Raw genomic sequence first — 22,069 nt, forward strand, 5'->3', positions numbered from 1 at the left:
TTTTAGTAAGGATTCTTATGAACTTAGTATGATACTTAATGGGAAAATACCACATGTCCAATTTGATAAACTATAATGTGTAAAGTTCTGTAAATATATAAAAGAAAATGACAAATAAATCATAATGAAGTGAATCATGAATTCCACTTAGGTCAATATACAATGAAGAGTCCAGAATACTTTGAATTTGAACTACAAACAGCACAGTTTGAATACCGAAAAGTCATCTGATTGCCATCTCAAAGTCTTTTGTTTGTTTTAAGTGGACACATATTTGTTTTTATGAGCGTTTCTCTGATTGAGGAAGAACACCTGATTTTGCAATCCATGTCTGAACTTAACTTCAGAAAAAAATAAAAGTAAGCATTAGCATTTGTAAAATAGGAAAGTAGGGAGCTCATCCTATGAATATTTTTTCCAAATCCTTTTGTTCTTATTATGAAAAATACTGGTAAGATTTTAAATATTTCTCTACAATTGCAATGCAATTAGTTTTCTATAGTCATTGGTTAATTCTAGGCTTTATGACAATATTATAACAAATGCCTATTAACTATAATTGGATAGAAAGGAATAGTCAGGCACCATGTCTAATGATTAACTTGGGGTTTTCTGAGGAAGTACTTATATATATTTTCATCAATTCTATATCCAGATGACAACATTTAGAAAGAAAATGAAGTACATTGATTATCAGTAAGAGTAGCTTAGGGTCAGGGTTTATTTCCCCTTTTGTTTCCATCTTAAATATACAGCTCTATTTCCTTTAGTTTTGAAAGGTATTTTTAAATTGAAAATTTCTTCATTACATGATTTGAATGGGAAATTCACTTCTATATTTTTTAGGCCTTTCTTAACCACAATGAGGTACAAAAACTGTTACTCTTCTCCTTTGGCCATCCCCTGCCTTAGAGCAGTGCCTCTCAAAGACTAATGTGAATCACCTAGGATCTTGTTAAAATGTATAGTCTCACTAAGTAACTGTGCAGAGTGACCCGAGACCGCATCCCTAAGTAGCCCTATGGTGTTGTCAAGCCTGCTGGTCTGCAGACCACACTTCAAGAAGCAAAGTCTTAGTTCTTTATCCTTTGTAGCCTCAGTTTTGGTCTTTGCATTACTTTTTTTCTCAATGAAGACAATTTTGAATGATTCCAAAAGATGAAGCCTCTGCAGAGTTCCTGTGACCTTCTTTCTACCTGGCATCGGCCTTCATACCAAAAGGTCAACATCAGCATTTCCGAACCTTCTCTGATTACTTTGACTTTCCAGCAGGGATGGTGTCAAACCATAGACGACTTCAGCACTGACACTCCTAACAGGCTGGTGTGCTGCAATGGCTTTATCACACTTTGGTGAAATTTTTTGGCAACCACGAAAGTGGAGTTGGCACAACGTATAGAAACTTTGCTATGACAAGGAGGCAAGATAGTTAGTGGCAGTTTGACAAGTCTCTCTGCATGAAAACAAATTAAGATGCCTTGACAGCTCTGAAAAAGCTGTTCTCTTTGGCATTTTACTTCTTCCAGTGTTCTCCGAGTGTGTTATCTCAATTTCTCGTAAAGCTGTACTTATAGCCCAAGAATTTCCTTAGTAGCCAAGTCACACCTCAGAGTTCCGTCAGTTGTGAATAACCCTCAAGGATTTTTATTCCCTTGTCAAATGTGCCTGTATAGTACTCCAGCCATCAAGCCTTTCATTTCAATAAAACTTTTACTCTCCCAAGGCTTTTGCATCTCTGATCTTATATCATCTTATCTTTCTACTGAATAAAATAGTAGAGATAACCTTTTTTTATATTCATTGACACAATAAACATTAATTAAATTCCCGCTATAGGCAAGGCTTATGGTAGGTACCGTAGAAGATATAAAGATTAATAAGTCATGGCACTGCCCTCAGAGAACCTATAATGTAGCAGAGAGATAAAAACATGTGCATGAATTGCGAGGTAGAAAGGGATAAGTGCTTCCATGAGTTACAGATCACATACTGGGAGAATTTTTCAAAAGCGGGCAATCATTTCCAGCCCAGAGCAGTGTGTAGGAGGTGTGGAAGGCACCACAGCACAGTAGCTTCATAGCTGGACTTTGAAAATGATTGGAATTTAGAAGTGGGGATGGAGCAGGAGCTGTAGCAACGCATCATGGAGCTGGAAACCAGGGACGTTGCTTGGGGAATAGGTAGGCGTCGTCTCTTTGTGCTGGTTGGGGCTGTTGTATTTTGGAGAGAGTAGACTGACACTAGAATATTGATGGGGTATGTTGGAAAGATGAGGGTTTAAACTCGGACTCACGTTCCTCCTTTTTTTTTATAGCTGAAGAAAATGAGGTACAGAGAGCTGAGATGACTCCTAAGGAGTCAGGAAGCTTGCAAATGGCAATATTGTGTTTTCAACCTAGTATCTGGGCTCACTCTTCTACTCTCAAGAATAGTGACAGGTTGGATCCTGGATTCACCTGCATTGCAGCTGGAAGGCTCCTAGCCTCCCGAGGGAGGATCGCTTCACAGGACAGGGACAAGAGAGTAAAAACAACAGTTTTTTATCTGAACAAAAAAAAAAGATCAAAATATCACTTAACCACTGTTTGGGAATTTTTTGAACTAAAATACCTGGATTTAGTGCAACTCTTTTTGATGTATTTTTTATTTTTGTAATATTACAACTTTTTTTTTCTGTATTCATGCTTCAGGTGCATCCCTTTTTATAAGATATATGACTTGCCACCAAAAAAACACAAATGTGTAAATTGCATGTGGCTAGCCATCATATTTAATTTTTTTCTTAAACTGTGTTATTACCTCCTAGGCACTTTCTGCAGCACATTTGTTCAAAATAGATAATACATCATCATGGCTTTTCAAGGCAAAGAAGGGGATTTTAATGAAAATGCCACTTTTAATAAGAAACCGCAATAATATGTGGTCTTGGCTGTTCCAGCTGAGATATTAATGTCTGGCACTTTTTTTCTAGAATTCAGTAACAAAAAGATATAACGAGTTTGGTTTGAAATGCAATGCTAAAGAAGTTGGAAAAATAATTGTCTCAAGATAGGACATATTGTGTATATAAAGTAAAATTCTCAAGATTTACTGCAAGCTATATACTATTTCTTCTAAGTGTTTTCTTTTCTTATTGCTACCAAGCCTCAAAGTTACAAAAAAAAAAAAGGAAAGAAAAGAAAGAAATCAAACTAGTAATTAAGTCAGGCAAATTTTAATAAATATATTTCTACTACTTTAAGTTTCATGGTTTTATATTTGTTTCTGAAAAAAAAGGGGGGAAAGGGAGATTTTTTTTAAATGAACCAGGAGTCCAGGGATCAAGCCCCATGTCATAGGATGGGCTCCTACTCAAAGGAGTCTGTTTCTCCCTCTCCCTTTGCCCCTCCCCCAGCTTGTTTTCTCTCTCTCTCTCTCTCTCTCTCTTTCTCTCTACCCCCTTCCCTCTCAAATAAATAAAATCTAAAAAAAAAAAAAAAAAATCATCGTCTTTTAAAGAGGTTTGTCCCCACACTAAGGGAAACTTCACCATCTCTAAATTTATGTATAAGAATTTGTCAAAATGTCTGTTTCCAGATTCTTTTCTCCCTAACCGCCCAAGTGGTCATGTCAACTGTTCAGGGAGACTGTATCATTGAGAAGGACAGGATGGATACTATACCTCCCCATTTTTACAAAGCCTAAATGAAGAAGAAAAAGAAGAAAGCTTGAAGTAGAGGAAAGTAACAAAAAGGTCAATTATTTGTTCATGCAATATTAAGTGTGTCAGGGGACCTTACTATATAGCAGGTGATATGTGGCAGAGGGACGAGGCAGAAAGATTGGCCATGCATGACAGGGTCTGGTAGCCAAGAAGGCAGATTGACTTGTGTTCTCAGTCTGGAGCCCTCAGAGGACAGACATGCCGTTGACCATGTGTGAAGGAAAGACCTGGCAGGAAAGGATGGGGCAGACATGATCATGGCCATGCCGTAAAAACTAGCAAAATTTGAAGCACAGAGCTCAGTGAGCCCTTGGCATGCAGGTTATTACATTATTTGAAAAAGATTATTTCACAGGACTGGGGCTATGTCTGTTTTATTCGTTGCTGCCCTATTCCCAGGGAGGCCTATGGAGACCTGGCCTACAGCAGGCCCTGCTCTCTTGTTGACTGCCCCAACTCAACTCCTTTTTTTTTTTTTTTAATTTATTTTTTATTGGTGTTCAATTTACTAACATACAGAATAACCCCCAGTGCCCGTCACCCATTCACTCCCACCCCCTGCCCTCCTCCCCTTCTACCACCCCTAGTTCGGTTCCCAGAGTTAGCAGTCTTTACGTTCTGTCTCCCTTTCTGATATTTCCCACACATTTTTTCTCCCTTCCCTTATATTCCCTTTCACTATTATTTATATTCCCCAAATGAATGAGAACATATAATGTTTGTCCTTCTCCGACTGACTTACTTCACTCAGCATAATACCCTCCAGTTCCATCCACTTTGAAGCAAATGGTGGGTATTTGTCATTTCTAATAGCTGAGTAATATTCCATTGTATACATAAACCACATCTTCTTTATCCATTCATCTTTCGTTGGACACCGAGGCTCCTTCCACAGTTTGGCTATCGTGGCCATTGCTGCTATAAACATCGGGGTGCAGGTGTCCCGGCGTTTCATTGCATTTGTATCTTTGGGGTAAATCCCCAACAGTGCAATTGCTGGGTCGTAGAGCAGGTCTATTTTTAACTCTTTGAGGAACCTCCACACAGTTTTCCAGAGTGGCTGCACCAGTTCACATTCCCACCAACAGTGTAAGAGGGTTCCCTTTTCTCCGCATCCTCTCCAACATTTGTTGTTTCCTGCCTTGTTAATTTGCCCCATTCTCACCGGTGTGAGGTGGTATCTCATTGTGGTTTTGATTTGTATTTCCCTGATGGCAAGTGATGCAGAGCATTTTCTCATGTGCATGTTGGCCATGTCTATGTCTTCCTCTGTGAGATTTCTCTTCATGTCTTTTGCCCATTTCATGATTGGATTGTTTGTTTCTTTGGTGTTGAGTTTAATAAGGAGCCAACTCAACTCCTTAATTGGCTAATAGTCACCCTAATGCGTTAGCAAACTTCTCACAAAAACATTTTGAATTCCTTGTGAAACGTACTTTGTGCTGCACTTGATAGCAGTTATTACCAATTGTAAATGAGTTATACCAAATTACTACTGAATTATACCAATTAAGACAAAAAAAAACAAAAAACAAAAAACAGGCAAAAGCTGTTAAAAGGAGAAAACAAGTAGGAAGTCCTAATACTACTTCCGTTAAAATCACGCATCATGGAATCTCAAAGACATGTCTCTCCTGGGGGGTGCAAGAGTAGGACTAATTTGAATGATAAAACTATATAGCATCTCAACATTATACACATTATGTCATTATGACCCAGAAAAGGGAATGATTATATTGGCCAGAATAGGACAGAGCCCTCAAAAGTGCGTGGAACCGGATGCATACATCGTACAACATAGATCACGGCTAGATCAGTGCTGTGATGGTGAAAACATAAATTTTTCATCAAGATAAAAAAATCTAAGAAAATCTGAATGTCTTCTTGGGGAAATAGTTTTCTCTCATGTCTGAGACTATCTTATCCATTCTTGTTTTCTTTTTCACTGTATGTCAGTGGTACGGTCAGAGAACCTCATGTTTCACATGTCATGGGGAGCATATAGGACATGTTTGGTAATTAACATATATTATAAAAGCACTTCTTTATCCATTAAAGTGCTGCCTGAAAAGATTGTTATTAAAAGGGCATTGCATAAACAGCAAGGAAAACAAGATTTATAACCATCTTGCCTACAAAATTGCCACGGCATTAAATAAAATCTTCACATAAAAAGAGATAGAATTGGATGCTTGCTACAAATCCTTTCAGATGTAATATTTTTGTAATCCTAGTCATCGGTAGATTCACTATATTTCTGAACTCTTAGAATTTTGGGCTATTTTTACAGATAGATATTTGTCCCTAATATTTGTAGACAGACCTTATTTCCTTATTGGCAAACACGGATCTTGTGCCCATGCAAAGATAAAACAGAAAAAAAAAAATCACAAGTCTAGGGAACTCCATATCCTAAATAGGCTTTCTGGGCTTAAGAAAGGTCAAAAGTTGACACTTAATTAAATTACCAAGTCATTGAGATTATTTTTCCCTTGCTATTTTCCCAGTTATGTGATTTACCTTTTTTTGGGGTAAATGATGACTATGTTATCATCTGAACAACTCATCTCAGAAACATAGGCCAACTTACACTTATTAGAATCAATAGTTTTGGGACACCTGAATGGCTCAGTGGTTTAGCGCCACCTCTGGCCCGGGGCGTGATCCTGGAGTTCCGGAATCGAGTCCCACATCAGGCACCCTGAGTGGAGCCTACTTCTCTCTCTGCCTGTGTCTCTGCCTTTCTCTCTCCTACTCTCTCTGTCTCTCATGAATAAATAAATAAAATTTAAAAAAAAGAGCCAAAAAAAAAAAAAAAAAGAGCCAATAGTTTTGTCTGTCAGTGAAAGGTGGACAGCTCGGCTGATGCCTAAAGACAACCTTTGTGCCCTTTCACAAGGCTTCAAGATCCCAGAAGATAAAGAAGGTTAAAAAATGGAAGACCATTGGTCTCAGTTAGATTTAAAAGTCTTTGTGATCATATCCAAAGCTCTCGGAAGGATTTATATGGCCTTATATATAAGGAAGGAAGAAAGACTCTCTGAGCCAAGAATTCCCAATACTGCAATTTATTTTAAAAATATACTCTGTTTTTCAAGTTTGGTGGCATTAATGATTCTCCACATTCTACTTAGTTGGACTTGGACAAACAAGACTAGGCAAATAAAAACTATAACCTGAGTTCTTTATGAATGTGTCTGGATAAGCTTTTTCCAAGCTATCTTTTTGAAAGTAGTACTATTCCAAGAGATAAAAACAGTAGTGAATGAGAAGGTGCATGGCAAAGGCTTGACACCATATGGGAAAAGAACTCCATGTGCGATAAATGTTACTAATCCTTATTGCTATTTTTATATTGTGCTTTTAAAAAGGTGAGGGAGCTTTGCGGTGAAACCAAATACAATTTAGTCTTCCACTTCATTCTTATCTAATGAAAATTTCTAAAAATAAATAAATAAATAAAAACCTGCCTAAGTTTGTTGAACTAATTTTCCCCCAAGTATAAAGAGACCTGTTTTCATAGAAGGCATTGGGAGCCAAGTTTGTGAAATAGCAATCAAGCCATAGCTCATAAGTAAAGGCATTTCAGTTAACTGGGTGAATACTGTCCTCCTCTTACATGTCTGCTTTCCAGGTTGCACTAAGGGCTCAAGTGTCATGTTCCTGAAGCTTTAGTGACAGTTTTCCATCCATCAAATGGGGATCAGAATGTTATCTATGCCATGCAGTTATTGCAAGGTATAAAAGACATAGATGAAACAGCAGTAGAACGGTTCTGCTTCATAATTAGTTAGCTCTAATTAGCCGTGATGAAAAAAAGAAGAAAAGAAAACTGCTTCAAAGTGTTACTGAAACAGATTTCGTAACCTACCGTGGTATGGGATATAGGACAGCCCACCACGTGGGCAGCCCCTCGCTGCCTCTGGTGTTGCCACCTCCCTGTCCCCTGCGCACAATCAGTTTTCTGCTCTTGGGCCAGAGTCATCCTCTAAAGTGCAGCCCTCTCCCATGGCCCTCTACAGGGCCTAGGATCAAGGCCAGCCCCCTTGACATAAATTACAGAGCCCTGCCTGTCCAGACCCACCTCTCCAGCTGCTTCTTCCACCGCTTCCTTCCCTACCATCTCTACTCCTGAAAGTGCTGTGAGCTCCCACCTGCTGGGAGAGCTCATGGGAAAATTCTTCATTCCTTCTTTGCCTGGTTATACATATTTGTTTAGGGCGTATAATGTAGGATGAGGGATCCTTTGGAATGATGCATAAAGATGCCAACAACAACAACAAAAAAGTAAAGATGCCAACAGGTGACTTGAAAGAGGGTGTTGCATAGTAACATGCCAAGAAGAAAGTTTCTCTTTCGGACCTGCCTTGTCTTGGTTATACTGCTCAGAGGCAACCATTCCATGTTATTTCAGCATTATATATGCATTTTCTCTTACATTACATTCTTCTTAATTAATCAGTGATATATATTTAAAGACTGGATGGATATATGGTGAAAAATCTCCCTACCTCACAGCCACGCACTTTCAGTTTATTGTGAATTCTTTCAGATAATATGTCGTGCGTTTGGAGACAACTATATGCATATGTAAATCCCCCACTTACAGAAATGTGTAACTTGTTATGATATCAAATTTGTAAATGTTTTCTGAATTATGTTTCATGCTTGGACTTTACTTCAAGATTATAGAAAAAAAGTCTCCATTTTGCTAGTACATTTATGGGTTATTATGTTTGAATTTTTGATACTTGTCTAAGATATGAGATGTTGTTCTAACCTAATTTTTTCAGAAGTTTATTTTTCTATTTCTTTATAATTGATTATTTTGTTAGTGATTTGAAATGTGCCTTGATTCTCAGACTTTAGTCCTATATGGACTTTATTTATAGTTACATTGATCTGTTTCTGTATTCATGTGCATCATCAGTCTTTGTATGATTCAGGGATTATAAAATGTTTTAGTATCTGCTGGGGTTAGTCATTCCTTATCATCAGCCTTTTTCAGAATTTTCCTGGCAACTCTTACTTCCTATTTTTTAACAAGAATTTTATGATCATCTTACCTGAATTAGAAAAAAAATTATATGCTGTTATTAGAATACATTAAACATATGGATTAATTTGGGGACAGTCAAAACCCTCATAATGTTATATCTTCCTATCCAAAAAAAAAAAAAAAAATAGTAGGTCTTCCGCTTTTTTCAGTGCTCATTTAAAGTTTTCCACATACAGATGTTACACATTCCTAGATAGTTTGTCTTGTTACTGATTTTAATAAGGCATTTAAACAATTACAACTTTTAACTAGTGTTTGTACATGACATTGAGTTCTCTAACCTTGCCCAAAAAGCAACCAGTCAAGCAGAGTCCAAAAGGAAAATTACAAGGATTCAAGTCAAGGCTGCCACTTTAATTTCAGAAAGGACCTTGGAAAAAAATATTTCACGTACCTTCATAGAGACCTTAAGGCTATGATTTCTGTTGGCACACTTTTTTTTCATAATGTAGATAAGAGTGGTAAGGTTTCTTGTGCTGAGTTGAAAATAGCCTAAAAGTATTCCAAAATATTTTCTACTTACACAATATTAAGCTATGCAAGAATTCTCACAAAATAAGGAGGAGGTGAGTGAAGCAGCCAGTATGAATAAAAATGTTATTAGATACAAAGGGGTATGCTACTATTCAGAGGTCCTCCTGTAAAGTTCTATGCCATCAGAACTGACTTTTACTCTTAAATGAGTAGTTCTTTGCTAAAGAAGTATTTATTAAATACCTACTACAGACCAGTCACTGTCCAAATTGCTGAAGACACAAAAATAGATCTATTTAGTTATTGCCAATGAACATTTAATATTCTTTTTTAAAGATTGTTTATGTAACATTGTAAGATTGTTATATGACATATAAAAATATTGTTTATATATATATATATAAAATATACATACACTCATACACACAAAATAAAGCAGCATATGAGTCTCTACTAGTTTCTCCTATCCTTTTCTGAGCCAACATTACTATTCTACTGGTTCCTTCATTAATAAACTAACCTTTGCTGTGTACTCACTATATTTTTGCATAGGAATGATGTCTTTTAACTTTATACAAATTCTACTTTGACAATATCAATAATGCTTCATTTATTTTTCCTTTTCATACTTGGATTTCTAATGCCACCGTGAGAGAAGGATGGTGCAGTATTTGAAAAAACTTGACTTTGGGAGGGCCGTTGGCTGGGGCCTGCGGTACGCCGCTTCAGTGAGGGGCTCGACTGCGGCCACCGGCTTGTTGCTTTTCTGGGCGCCACTGCCCCGGCCGGCCCGACGCGACGCGCCATTAGCGCGGCACCGATTCCTCTCGGGCTCTTGGGCGCTGCTCTGAGCAGCGTCACCCTTTAGACCAGAAAGCTGGCGGGCACTATGGGGAAGAAACAAAACAAGAAGAAAGTGGAGGAGGTGCTAGAAGAGGAGGAAGAGGAATATGTGGTGGAAAAAGTTCTTGACCGTCGAGTGGTAAAGGGCAAAGTGGAGTACCTCCTAAAGTGGAAGGGGTTCTCAGATGAGGATAACACGTGGGAGCCAGAAGAGAACCTGGATTGCCCTGATCTCATTGCCGAGTTTCTACAGTCACAGAAAACAGCACATGAGACAGATAAATCAGAGGGAGGCAAACGCAAAGCTGACTCTGATTCTGAAGATAAGGGAGAAGAGAGCAAACCAAAGAAGAAGAAAGAAGAGTCAGAAAAGCCACGAGGCTTTGCCCGGGGTTTGGAACCAGAGCGGATTATTGGAGCTACAGACTCCAGTGGAGAACTCATGTTCCTGATGAAATGGAAAAATTCTGATGAGGCTGACCTAGTCCCTGCCAAGGAAGCCAATGTCAAGTGCCCACAGGTGGTCATATCCTTCTATGAGGAAAGGCTGACGTGGCATTCTTACCCCTCGGAGGATGATGACAAAAAAGATGACAAGAATTAACTGTCCTGAGTACCTGCCCCTGTCACATCTGACTGTGGGTTTCAAGTGGGGAGGGAAGGAGTTCTACTCGTCTTGACACCGTAGAGGTGGCTTGAGAAGATGTCCTTTGAAGAGCCAGTATCGTTTCTGTGCCCTACAGCAGCCCAAGTGCTTTAAAGCCTTTCCATGCTGTGTAGTTTGCACACCCATCCCAGTGGAGGGGAAGGAAGAGAAGTATTGCAAGGCCACCCATTCTGTACTTTGCTGAGAAAGGCAAAGGGCCTTCCATGAAGGACAGAACTTGCAGAATGGGTGTGTGGGAGAGCAAAAGATACTGTAGATCTTCAAAGTGCATCTCCACAACCCACAGCCTTCTTCCCAATAGTGTTAACTCTGCATTTTTACAGCGTAGCATGTGTGTAGTTTTTGGCTATTACTGGTGTATCATTTGGGGGTGGGAGGGTTGGGGGTGGGAAGGAACGGAGATGGGTAGGATCATTTTTGTTAAAATTTGGGGCCTGATTGGGAAAATGGTGAAACAATGGAAAGAACAAACTTGTGGTGATTTGGTTCTGTGTCCAGAATATTTTATCTTTTCAAAAAATGTCATTGGCAACCTAAATGAGGACTGTGAGAGACTGTTTAAAAGCTGTGAATGCCTGAAACTTAAAGCCAAGGTGTTCCCTGCCTGAGCTTAATGCTATTCCCAACAAAGGACTAAGCCAGTTAATAAGTTACCAAAGCTGCCATTTTGGGGATGGAAACTGGTTGAAGAGGGAAAGTCTTATTGGAGCGTATACATAGGCAGATTGTTCTGTCATAGAGGTGCTAATTCTTGAAATTGGTAAGAAGACCCTTTCTTTTCCAACTATGAAGTTTTAAACATCAGCTTATCCATCCAAGCCACTGGCTGAGGTATTTGGGGAGGAGAAGAGGGTGGTATAGAAGGTGGGAGAGTAGAGAAAGACAAGGGCCCATGCTCTTAGGGTGGAAAACTCTTGGAGCCTATTATTTGAACTTTGAACCCTGAAATCATTGGTGGCAGGGTTCAATCACTGACAGCACAAGTTCATTGAATCACTTCAAGAGTTGAATGACTTCAAAAGCCCTGGTCTCAGGAGAAGATTAAACTTTCATACTGGGGCAGTGGTTCACTTTAAAACACAAAACAAAACAAAAAAATTTTTTAATCCTAAGAACTAATACCCAAAATGCTGTCTTGAATCATGAGATCCATCAGTTCTTGACATCGTCTAGACCTGCATTCTAGAACTCCATTGTAAAATCTTTTTAGGCATGTGTTAGGTTTCTGTGAAAACTTTGTTTAAATGTAAACTTCATACCACATTTGTCAGTTTTGTCTTAATAAAACTATAGATTTATAATCCTTGAAAAAAAAAAAAAGAAAAAACTTGACTTTAACTTTTATTTTATAATGATAATAAAATACTTTAAAATTCTTTCAGTGATTTCTTAATACAAATAGATGGTAGAAGAATAACTTATTGCCAGCATACTTCTCGTTTTTCAACAGTGAATTCTAAATTTTACTTATCTTTCTTTTCTTTATTTATTTACTTTAAAGCACAAGCAGGATGGGCAGAGGGAGAGGGAGAGAGAATCTCAAGCAGACTCCTTGCTAAGTGCAGAGCTGGACATGGAACTCCATCCCAGGACCCTGAGATCATGACCTGGACCAAAATCAAGAGTCAGATGCTCATCCGACTGAGACAGCCAGGTGCCCGTAATATGTTCTCATTTTAAAATTTAGAATTCAGGGATGCCTGGGTGCCATAGTCAGTTAAGTATCTGACTCTTGGTTTTGGCTCAGGTCACAATGTCAAGGTGGTGAGATGGAATGTGGTGTTGGGCTCCATGCTAAGCAGAGTCTACTTGGGACTCTCTTTTTCCCTCTTCCTTTGCCCTCCCCGTCTCCAACGTAAATCTTAAAATAAAATAAGATAAAATAAGAACACTTTAAATTATTTTGAGCACAAGCTAGTCATTTTTTAAATATTCAGCTATACCTCATTTTAGAATAGAAAAACCAGAATTAAAGGGAATTGAATTGAAAGTATCAGCAGGAATTGCCATCACAAAAGTAAGGATGTCTATCTACAGTATGCATTAAATCTTTTGTACTGGGGTTGCAACCAAAAAAGTTTGAAACCCAGTGGTTTAAACCTCCTTAGCTTCTGGCTATTGCAAGATAAGTGATTTTAGGCATATGAATTGACTCTGGGAAGTATGAACTAAAGGGTCAGGTTTAGTCGAATATCAGAGGACTCCAAGGATCCAGATATTTGAAGTAGTAACTGAGGCAATTATGTTTTTGCATGTCCTTTTTTATGGACACATTTCGCTACAGGACGAGCATATGATGAAGGACTTGCTCACCAACTCTGTTAGGATTGATCATGGAAATGGGGGGGGAAAGGCTTTATATATCCATCCCTAAACTATATCATTACATTTCAGAATACAGTTCACATAAGGTGCCAATTAAATCTAAGCTTGAGAATGAAACCTATGCCAAAGGGTTCTGAAATTTGTATTAGAGAAATAAAAACTAAAAGAAATCCCATTTAATGTTTGAGACGAAAAAAATGTCTGTGCTTATGTATATTTTATATTCAGTGAGCGTAGTGTGGGATCCTCTACCTTATTTCACTTTCCTAATGTATCCTTGAAGTTCAAGTGGCATTTGACCCTCTTCAATATGGAGAGCTCTGTGTAGCTGGTCTAACTAATTCAATGTATTTAAATGAAAATATGTTGTAAAGCTCACTAGGAAAAAAGACATCAAGTATATTCTAACATCAGAACCTCTTCCATCAAATTGCCATCCATAATTGTGGCACAGAATTTTAGTTTTGTGTAGAAAGAAGAAGCTTTTGCTGAAATAATTCCATGCTGAGACAGCTCTTTAATTGGGAACTACTACTAGGATACCAAACGTGTTCAAAGGCCAGCAGAACGTTCGGGATGGGAAATGATCTGCCTTTTTGTAAGTGACTAAGTTCTATCACTGTATTGAATCTGTCAAACGTCTTCAAATCTGAAAAAAGAGAGGCATAAGTTTGGATGCTCTTTTAACATAAAGTACAATTTTCATCCTGTTGTCAGTCTCTGGAAGAGTAACTCAAAACCCACAGGGAGGCATGGTAGGTGCAAGTGGGTGGAGCACATGTTCAACTCCCCTGAGGCATTTTTCAAACTATTTTGGCCTTCCTCCCCAAATTTCTGCAGGCTCTTTCTTCAACTACCTGCCCCTAACACTCAGCACTTCTTAGTGAGCCACTATGAGGGTTGTTACCCTCCGGTATGTTTAGGTATAAAACAGTCAGGACCTTTCATTTCTCTAGTACAGAAGGTGTTGTATTCAAAAGTTGTTCTTGCTTTTTTATATTGCTTTCTATCTGAACTACATCCTTGTCATGTTCAAATTTGGAGGTGGTCAAAGGAAGTGTTCTAAGAAGCTTTGCTGTTCAGAGTGCAGAGCAGTAAGGGCTGATCAAGAGCATCTTAATGTGCAGTCTCTCCACAGGAGTGAGAGTGGATTTGGCTCATCCCAAAAGGGTCAGTGAATTGAAGAGCTATTAAATTTGCCGGAATGGCCCCAATTGAGCTTTTCATACCTTTCTCCTCTCTCAGACAGTAGAGTTTAACTCAATGATGGAAAGCAGATTTAAGAATGTTTTTAGGGCAATTGCAAGTAGAAACTTTCCCAGGGCAAAGAAATAATGAGCTCTAAAGCCCCAGAGACATTGTTTTAGTGCAACTATTTTCTCTGTAAACTACTGATATCAGAGTTTTACGTAGGAGGAAGAAAGATGGGAAAGGTTAAAGAATAAATGTACTTTGCTTGCCATTTAGACTTTGTATATATGTGTCTGAAGACGTAGCTTAGGCCTTTGCAGGGCATTTTTAACAATGCTCAAAACTGCATTGCAACTCCACATGGAGCCCCCTGACTAGGTGCATAGGCGTTACCTGGGAGCTAGATGGAAATGCTGAATCTCAGCCCTGCACCCCAAGGCTTCTGGGTTGGAATCTGTAATCTGAATAAGATCTCTAGGTAAGGGGCCCCTGGATGGCTCAGTGGTTGAGCTCTGCCTTTGGCTCTGGGCCTGATCGCGGAATCCTGGAATCAAGTCCCGCATTGGCTCTCTGCATGGAGTCTGCTTCTCCTCCCTCTTCCTACGTCTCTGCTTCTCTCTGTGTGTTTCTCATGAATAAAAAAATTAAATCTTAAAAAAAAAAAAAAAAAAAAGATCTCTAGGTGACTCCTGTGCACAAAAAAGTGTGGGGAGCTGTGGTTGAAGGAACATTGCTCTCCTGCTACTAGAATACTTGCTAAAGTTAAAGCTCCAAAGATGTAATGACCAAAGAAGGGATACACATTTTAAAAGTTCTTTGTACACATTATCAGATTGCACCTCAGGAAGGTCATGGTGATTTTTGTTTGCACCAGCAGAGTATGAGACAGTCTGTTTCAATTACACCCTGGTCAATGCTGGGCATTATTACTTTTAAATCGTTAAATTGTCTACTGAGGCCATAAAATATGGCATGTGGTAAGGAGGTAGCTTCATATTCTTAAATAGGTAACCAGTTTTCCTAGAATCAGCAAATGAACAATTCTCCCTCTCTGTATTGAATTGAAATGCCTCTAATACCTTACCTTCCTATGACAAAGCTTTTGAATTTTGTGTCTTACCGACGGCATGTCTTTTTATTCTGACATCAGGACCATGAGATTTTAATTATAGTGGTTTTATGCTAGGTTTTAAAATATGCTCTTGGTAGTTATCTTGTCCATCTTGAACTGTGTCTAAACATTTCTATCACATTCTTAACATAAATCCCTAGAGCATTCTGAGGTGTAAAAGGGATTCAACTTTCAAAATTGCTTATTTTATACACATATCATAAGGAAAGAGGACCTGAACGTAACCCTCATTTTTCTGTCAATCTACCATATATTCATTTCTCTTTATCACATTTGTAATATGAGGCTCAGTAAGACAATAAAATCTTTGAATCCCTGCATTCATCATGGTACCAAGCCAAGTGGCATGGTAAAAAGGGATTCAAAATGAGGAAAAACTAAGGAAATTTAGGGACTCCACTCTTAGGAAGATTATAATATAACTGAGGATTTAAATTAGGTTTAAGATATAGACTCAAATACATGTAGATATACCCAACCAGAGAAGACCAAATGAAACTATATGAGTTTCCTTGGGCTTCTATAACAAAAGATCAGAAACTTAACAGAAAATTATTCTTACACAGTTCTAGAAACTAGAAGTCTGAAATCAAGAGCTGTGCTTTCTCCTGGCCTCTGGGTGTTCCAGGCCACCCTTGGCTTGCAGCTGCAGGGTCCAGCCTCGCCTCCATCATCATGTGCCTGTCTTCTCTCTGCCTGTCTCTGTCTTCATGTGGTGTTCTCTGTGTCTCTTCTTGTTTTATGAGCTTATTAGTCTTACCTGGTTAAGGTCTTTCCCTGCTTAAGTATGACCTCATCTTAACTAATTATATCTGCAATGACTCCTTTTGCAAGGAAGGTCACATTTCAAGGACTGGGGGTTAGTACTTCAGCATATCTTTTTGGGAGACACAATTCAAACCATAACGGAGCTCTTTAAAATAAAGGGATGACCCAGATGCGATTGAATTTGGTGTTCCTTTTAGATTCCTTACCAAGAGAAACACATTCTTGCCACTGGTAGGTGACACTGTGTAAATATGTAAGAAAGATTTCTACACTCTTTTCCACTCCAGCAAATAAGTGCACCACTGAAATGTCCTTCAACAGATGAATGGATGAAGAAGATGTCTATATATACAATGGGATAGTACTCAGTCATCAGAAAGGGTGACTACCTACCATTTACATTGACATGGATGGAACTGGAGGCTATTATGTTGAGTGAAATAAATTAATCAGAGAAAGACAATTATATGGTTTCACTTATATGTGGAACATAGAAAACAGCACACAGGATCATAGGGGAAGGGAGGGAAAACTGAATGTGAAGTCATCAGAGAGGGAGAAAAACCATGAGAGACTCTTAACTCTAGGAAACAAACTGAGGGTTGCTGGAGGGAAAGTTGGGGGGTGAGGTAATTGGGTGATGAGTAGTAAGGAGGGCACATGATGTGATGAGCACTGAGCATTATAAGCAGCTGATACATGATTGAATGCCACATCTGAAACTAATGATATACTATATGTTGGCTAATTGAATTCAAATAAAAAATATAAAGTCAGGTTAGTGTAGACAACATAAAAAAAAAATAAGCGCACATTCAATTTGATGATTGAGGGAACATCTTTCACTAGTTGATCGCATTGGATTACAATTCAGGAGAATATGCTGTTATCTTCAGGAGTTAGAAATGGTGAAAGAAGGGAAAAGTTCATGGATGACTCTGCAATTTGTGGTCCTGAAGAACTGAAAGAAGACAATGCCAACTATCTGGATGGGTGGTAAACATTACCCATGACTTAGCTGGATTTGTTTTGCTGTTCTAACAGTATAATTGACAGACTGCCTTATTATAGGTCATTGTTTGGCTGTTGTTATTTTTTCTGTGACTTATCTTCTTAGATAGTCTATAGTTAGAACTCAATTTTGTACTAGAACAAAACACTTGCATTTCTGAACAAAAGTGTTTTCTGAGCCCATGACTTGTCTAACCATCTGCCACTCACTCACAAAATTATGGCATTTACGCACTATACCCACCTAGTAATTTGTGAACAAGAAGCCAAGGTGTTTGATTAAAGTAATTAATTTTCTCACATCATCCTTAAAATGAGCAAGATGTGGAGCCAGGTGGTTTGGCTGGTGTCCTCTAAGTGTACCCTCATTTATTTTGCTTGTTTTCATCATACGATGGAAGACTATTTTAAAAATCAGCATATTAGAAGGGCTACATTGTAAAAACTTGGACTTTAAGAGGATATAGACAAATAAATACAGACATTAGTCCAATGTTCATTTTGAAATGAACATCCAAGTAAAAGGAGATTTGGGATTTGATTGTTCTTTAGAACAAATGTCAGGAGGAACATTACCTAACGACTGAGACATCCACAAAGGGATGTTATTCTAAATCTATTCAAACCAAAAGCCTCTTTAACACATGAACAATTCATTTAATCTCTGTCATTTTTCTGTTGTTCCCTAACTAGGGACAATATCCTCTGAGGAATAATTACTGTAATTTTTTGAAATTTGGTAAAATCTTTAGTGCTTTGGTGAAAGAAATGATAATATTTATAATTATACAGAACGCTACATCTCATAGAACTTTAGAAATGAGCAAGTCTAACACTTTTCCAAATTGTGGAACCGAGTTCGTTCTATTTATCTTAAAAATAGAATTTCACTAGTTTCTAGAAAAATTTGAATCAGATCTTATTTTCAGTGTTATTTTAAATTATTGTGAGAAGTCATTAGAGTCTTTCTTTAACCAAGACCTTTAACATCACGCTTGAATCTGATGTATGACATTTCGGCATCCATATAATTAATCAACAGAGGTCCAACGTAATGCTTAAATGCATGCCTTCTCATAAATGTTAGTAAGTGACTTAATTTTCCCAAAATGTTAAAGTCCACATGCCATCTTTATAAAGTTAAAAGATTCATGCCGTCCTTTATGCATTTGATATTTACAGTTGAAAGGCCTGTATCGTAAGCAATCTGGTTCACAGTTAGGCGTTTAACTTGACATTTTATGAAGCATGGACATTTGAGTCTTCAATCCTTTCAGCTTGTTTTGAGTTAATTGTGAATTAAGTGGTGGATATAAAGACTCTGTCTGATATTTTAATTAGATATTGAAATGTTTTTCTTGTAATTATTTGTATCTGACTACTCAAAAAAATGCATTTTATAGAACAACGTTTCTGTCATTACCCACGCACAGAATGTATTTCAGGTAATTCCTTCCCACAAAATAGGGAGAATGCTAGATACATTGTTCCTGTGTTGCCTATTAGCAGACATATATCAAGTGTGTTTCAAAAATATACATTTTTGTTTGATTATAAAACAACAACTTCATCTCAACATATGTATGATGTGTTCTTGGAAGGTCTGGAAGCAAACTGTTGCATATATCCTGATGCCTCTATGCTGCCGTGGGCCGAATCAACAGCGCTAGTTTCAAGTGAGTTACACCGGCCGTCATAAGGTTGAAAACGGGGGCCAATTATATATCCTAAGTCCTCAGCAAGAAAAAGTATAGTTGACTTCTGGTTTATTAACAAACCAGAGATTGGTTTCAAAAATCTGCAAATTTATATCTGTCAGATATCTTGAGTATCTTAGTTCAGAAATTATCAGTGCTGCATTAGATCAGATTGAGAGACAAACAAGCTAAAGCCATTCTTTTACCCTTAAGCCTGGTAAAAACATGATGAGTTCTCCCCCGGAGCAGCTTGAGCACTGACTGGGCCCTGCGTTCAGGATGGTTTTCTTCGAATAGGACAGAAAATCATAGGTTACTTTGTGCCTTCTCCCAGAAACTGCCCACCTATGAGAGCCCAAAGCAATTAAAAATAGAAAAAAAAAAAAGATTCTGTGCAGTTTCTGTGCAGTTTACTCAATTTCTCCTTTGTGCACATTGCTAATCTTTCCCCAGCCAAACCTGTCTTCGTATTTTCTTTAACTATCATTTTCTTTAAAACTGCTCTCAGAAAATAACTGAGAATTTAAATCATAGTAATTTAAGATTTAATAATAATAGTAACTAAGTAAGTGAAAATAATTCAAATTAATATGGAAATGAGCCATCATTTTTCTAGGTGGTACTTTAATAAGAATAAATCCTCTAGGTCTTGAGAGATTTCAGGCATTAGCATTGCAATGGAGGAAATATTTGGGGGGATTTATGGGTTCAGCCTTGTGCTTCCCCGGATGCTGCTAAATTAATTTACTAGCCAAAGAAAGAAAGAAAACCAACAACCAATAAGCAAAGAATTGGTCACCGAATCTCAGTCTGCTGAACCCCTTTTCAAAGCTCCTGTCCCTTATAATGTAGCAGCTAAGCCCAATTAAGGAAGAGGTAAAAAAAAAAAAAAAACATTTCCTCACTTGCCAAGCCCAGCATGTTAACACATGTACCCTTTCTGACCTTCAAAAGGGCTCACCACTTTTGAAATAATTCTTTTCGGATGTATTTATAAAATCATTCATATATATGAAAAAGCAACAGAGTTCAAAAATAATTTCCTTTTGCTCCCCTCCTCCACCGCCTACTGATTTTAGTCTTGAATTTGCTCTAGGGATGATTTATGCCAAGTTTTACTTTAATTTAAATGGGACCCAGGTGATCCCTTGGCTAACACAACTAATAAAACTACATAAAAGCATTTTTTTATACAGATCCACTACTCTAGGCATCCTTTGGAGAATAACGGAAAGGATGTATATTTGACAACACCCACAACTCATGCCACAAATTGCTGCTACAGAGGAAGCAGACTTGCCCCCAAACACACCATGGAGGGATGATCTTACTATTTCATCTCTCCAAGAGGTTCCCAACTTCCTTCCACAGATTTCTCAGATTCCTCTCGCTCATTGGCAGATCAGAGACGAATTTACCCAAGAGTGCGTGTCCTTTCTGTTCCACTAAAACTAAAAATAAATGTAAATGAATGAGAGATGAAGTGAAGCCCATATAAACTTATATTGAATAACTCTCAGTTGCTTAAATTATCTGAATTTTGGAAAGTAGTGAGAAAGAACAGGAAGCCAACAGTGAGTCACAGAGGAGTAGCCATGAAGAAAATTAAAATAGCTCGAAGAACATAAACACTAAAAGAGCATCCTCCCACTGAGTAACAGGTGCAGGACTCGACACAGAGAAGGCAGCCTGTTGCCATATGGCTTCCGTTTAGAGCCACAGCCTGTCTGACCAGCAGCCCTGTGACATGGTACAGTCACCAGGGCTCAGACCTCTATGAGGAAAAGTAGTCTGTGTTTCAGTTTGGTGGGGGGAATGGTGGAAACCTGTCGGGGGACTGTGAGCCGAGCAAGTAGTGCAAGTTGGTGGACCACTCAGAATTTTGCTGCAGTTTGTATGGGGTTGTGTTGTAGGTGCCAGTCACAGAGACAGGTAGAGCTACGGATAAATGGTAGTTCCTGACAAGTAGATCTACAGGATGTTTAAAAAAAAATCAAAATGTTATAAAAGATCCAAAAGGGAAAGAAAAATGTTTATGGCATCCTGAGGCTGCTAAGAAAATTAGGCTCATAACAGGTGTTTTTCCAGGCACAGTTCATCGTGTAAGAATGAAGGCCCGACCTCTGGGAAGTCGAAACAAATGAATGAGTGGGAAAGAGTTGTGGATGCTCTAAGGTGGTCCTGGGACCCCATAAACTTCTTGGCAATAATGTTTCTCATGTCAAAGCAGTATGAAAAAATGTTAAGCTGCAACTATGTGAAAAGTTTCTGGTATTTGGCTAAAGGTGTGTTGGTTCACATTTATAGAGCTATATAGAACTTTGATCTCATTTTAATAGTACTTGCATTTCCAAGTACTGGGGGAAAAAAGAGAATTTTTACTGGGTAAAACTCTTCTTCTGAATTGTTGCCTCCCAACACACCTGTGAGAAAGTGAGTAATTTGACAAATGCAAAAATACATAGCAAGTGACAAAACCTCATCCTTGCACACGCTTGCATTTAGTGGCGATATTATATCAAGAGAGAAGACAGAAATTATGTCAAGAGAGAATTCATTTTATTTGTGTCACTGGCAACTTCTTCAACTCCTGTTTAGCCCCAGCTAGGGAGTCCTTTTGTTTTCATTTGAAGGAATAGTTTTCTTCAAGATCGCTTCAGTGTTAAGCTGAAATGACATCCCATATGGGTCATAGGACCTAGGACCCTGCTTAGCCATGGATGCATTTGGGCAAACCACTTTGTTCCTCCCCAGTATTTTTATGTGACCTGAATAAAGTTCTAAAGGCAGTAAAAGCAATATTTAATAGGAACAGAAACACAGAGTCAATCTCAAAGGTTTGTGGAAAGCTGGGAATGATTTTTGCCTTGATTGGCTATTGAACTGATTCAATATATTGTTTTAACCAGTAACAGCACCAGTGCTGGTGCTACATCCTTTCACATCATAGTTTCCACATGGAATTGTAATCCAAAATGTGGGAACCAGGGACATTACTGTTAAAAAGTTCTATACATATGTAATGTGTGATCGATGTTATGCTAGGTAGAATTTTGAAGATGCGTGGCAGGCAAAATCCAGCAAGTGTGAGCATTACTAACTATGCTCTATTTGTGAAGTGCCTGAAGAGGCATTCATGAACCAAATGTTATGGAAACATAGAGAGGATGAGCAATCAGAAATATGTTACAGAAAGTGG

The 22,069-nt window shown here is 38.2% G+C and overlaps 2 protein-coding genes across 5 annotated transcripts in view; both read left to right on the top strand.

Moving 5' to 3' along the window:
• NKAIN2 (sodium/potassium transporting ATPase interacting 2) overlaps positions 1 to 22,069 on the top strand; it is a 952,120-nt gene that overhangs the window by 653,378 nt on the left and 276,673 nt on the right. The gene's annotated exons all lie outside the window — the stretch shown is intronic.
• On the top strand, positions 9,932 to 12,047 carry LOC144316367 (chromobox protein homolog 1). The gene has a single exon (XM_077902199.1). The coding sequence runs from the start codon at positions 10,126 to 10,128 to the stop codon at positions 10,681 to 10,683; it is 558 nt and encodes a 185-aa protein (XP_077758325.1). The 5' UTR covers positions 9,932 to 10,125; the 3' UTR covers positions 10,684 to 12,047.

Source organism: Canis aureus, chromosome 1 (assembly GCF_053574225.1).
Source record: "Canis aureus isolate CA01 chromosome 1, VMU_Caureus_v.1.0, whole genome shotgun sequence".
NCBI classification, from domain to species: Eukaryota; Metazoa; Chordata; class Mammalia; order Carnivora; family Canidae; genus Canis; species Canis aureus.

What these genes read in the sequence shown, in the direction of transcription:
- LOC144316367 (XM_077902199.1), top strand. Translation starts at nt 10,126, where the DNA reads ATGGGGAAGAAACAAAACAAGAAGAAAGTGGAGGAGGTGCTAGAAGAG.